At 37.4% G+C, this 2,500-nt stretch overlaps 1 protein-coding gene across 10 annotated transcripts in view; it reads right to left on the bottom strand.

The window, feature by feature from the left end:
* The window catches only part of LOC122254586 (arrestin homolog), a 148,925-nt gene that overhangs the window by 32,673 nt on the left and 113,752 nt on the right, over positions 1–2,500 (bottom strand). For all 10 annotated transcript variants that reach the window (XR_015191224.1, XR_015191222.1, XR_015191223.1 and 7 more), the window contains exon 7: positions 360–632. Coding sequence is in view for 7 of the 10 variants with exons in the window: in XM_086539282.1 (XP_086395408.1) it covers positions 360–632 (273 nt within the window). In the remaining 3 variants the exon portion in view is untranslated. The remainder of the gene's footprint in view (positions 1–359; positions 633–2,500) is intronic.

Below are 2,500 nucleotides of genomic sequence, written 5' to 3'. Positions count from 1 at the left end.
TCGAAGGCACTGCAGCCCACACCTGCTCTCAGTGCCACACAACGTAACCTCTTCACACCTACCTTACGAGACATAGGATTGGAGCCTATTTTGCATCTCCGATAACTGTCGTTTATTTTTTGCTCCCTAAAGGCGTTATATGGTACTTACCTTTTTAACACGGATGATAATATTTAACACTGATGATAATGATGATGAATAGATTTTTAAAACAGGTGAATGAGTGTTGATTTCTGGCTGAATGGAAGTAATTTAGCAAAAAAAAAAAAGAAAAATGTCTGATAAAATTTGATAAAAGTGATATATTTTGAAAGAAAAAAAAAACTACCAAACACACAAACATAACACGTGGAACTTACCTTAACGTAATAATTGACGTATATCGCGAAGACGTTCTTCTCCTGAGGGTCGACCCGCGCCACCGTCGACGCCAGGGCGCTCTCGCGATCGTAGAACTCCTCGAGGGCGATCCAGTTCTTGATGGCTCCTCGCGCGGGCGTCAGCTGGAACTGGCGCTTGAGGCTCGAGCCGGAGCTGACGGGGCAGCCCTCCGTTGTGTCGATCACGGCCACCACGTTCTTGAACTTGCCGTTGCTGAACATCGCTACGTCCACGTATTGCACGGCGAGAATCTGCGGGGGAGAGATGGAGCGGCCGTCGTTTGGGTACGTCTGATCTCGCTTGAGGGAGGGCGGTGATGGAGAGAGAGAGAGAGAGAGAGAGAGAGGGAGGGAGAGAGAGAGAGAGAGGGAGGGAGAGAAAGAAAGAAAAAAAGAAAAAAAGAGAAAGTGAGAGGAGAGAGTGAGAGAGAGAGAGGGGTGGGTGCGGGAGAGAGAGAGAGAGAGAGAGAGAGGAGTGAGTGAGGGAAAGAAAGAAAAAAAGAAAAAAAGAGAAAGAGAGAGGTGAGAGTGAGAGAGTGAGAGAGAGAGAGAGAGAGAGAGAGAGAAAGAAAGAGAGAGATCATGAGTGTATGTGTGCTTATTCGTGTGTTCGTACACATATGTATGCGGATAAATGCTTTCGCACGTAAAAATCATGAGTGTCTGATATGAAAGAAGAAAAAGAAAAGAGAAATGGAAACATTATCGAGAAATCAGTACTGAAAAGCTCTGAATAGCGAAATGAAACACCTGCCATTCTTCACCAGGCAAAGATTAATGGCCTAAGCTCCACAAGCTCTTTCCAGCTTCAGGTGCAAAGGCTCTCGACAGGCACGTGTTTGGGTTGATTTTCATTCTCAAGTTACATGTGTTTATTTTTCACTGACACTCAATTCCATGGGTGAGAAAACTTTTTGGAAATTATTGAGCAGAGTATTGGACTTTATGAGATAACTTTAGCTTGGGATGTTTATTGAATGTTTATTCTGGTCACGGAATAGTGATAACACTAATGGTAATTCTGATAGATTATGGCGACGAGTATGATGATAATGTTCTTGCAACAAGGCTAATAGTAATAACAATGAAGATGTTAATGATCACAATATGGCTAAAAGTAACAACAATGATAATGATAATCATGATAAGGATAATAAGAAGATAATGATGGCAATAATAATGATAATGAAAATGATGATAGCAAAAATGATGATAATGATAATACTAACAGTGATGATAATGGTTATAGTCATAATAAGGATAATGATGATAACAAGAAAATAATGAGGGTAATTAGGATAAAAATTGCTTATCAGTATGAAATAAGATACTGAAAATAAGAATGGCAATTATGATAAAGGTAATAATTATGATAATAACAATAATAACAATGATAATAGAATTATCAAAAGCAATAACAACAACAACAATTATGAGAGAGAGAGAGAAAGAGAGAGAGAGAGAGAAAGACAGTGATAGAAACAGAAACAGACCGACAGACAAAGACAACAAAAGGTTGAGCAAAATAACACCCTCCCCCCTTCCCTCCAAAAAGAAGAAGGAGAAGAAGAAGATATACAATAAAAGAGAAAAAGTAAACAGATAAAGAAATTGGGAGAAGCAAAAGTCGGTCTTTCTCTCAATAACAAAGTTTCCCCCATCAGAATCCCGTTTTCTTCCGCTGGGAAAAGCTGTTACGGAAGTCAATTTTTTCTCTTGGGAAGAAAATATTGCTCATCAGTATGTATGAAGGAGAGATATAAAAAAAAGACATCCGGATTACTAAGTTATTATCATTGGTAGTAGTGACAATACCATTATTTCTTTTTTTTTTCATTAATTAATACGATGTATGTGTTATGATAATGATAATTGTAATGATAATGATAATGATAGTAATCATAACGATGGTTTTCAATATCATCTTTATAATCATTACTATCATAATTATCATTATTGTCATATCATTATTGTTATCATTATTATTACTATCATCACTATCATTGCCATTATCAGTAGTAGCAGTAGTAGTAATAATACTTTTATCATCATTATCATTATCATCATCATTATCTTCACTATGATATTATTGTTAATGCCTTATCCTCATTATTGTTGAT

The sequence above is a fragment of the Penaeus japonicus genome, unplaced genomic scaffold, assembly GCF_977035675.1.
Source record: "Penaeus japonicus unplaced genomic scaffold, GWHDUDI00000001_assembly GWHDUDI00000008, whole genome shotgun sequence".
NCBI classification, from domain to species: Eukaryota; Metazoa; Arthropoda; class Malacostraca; order Decapoda; family Penaeidae; genus Penaeus; species Penaeus japonicus.
Note: the sequence above shows the minus strand (reverse complement) of the source record. Positions and strands in the feature narration are given on the sequence as shown.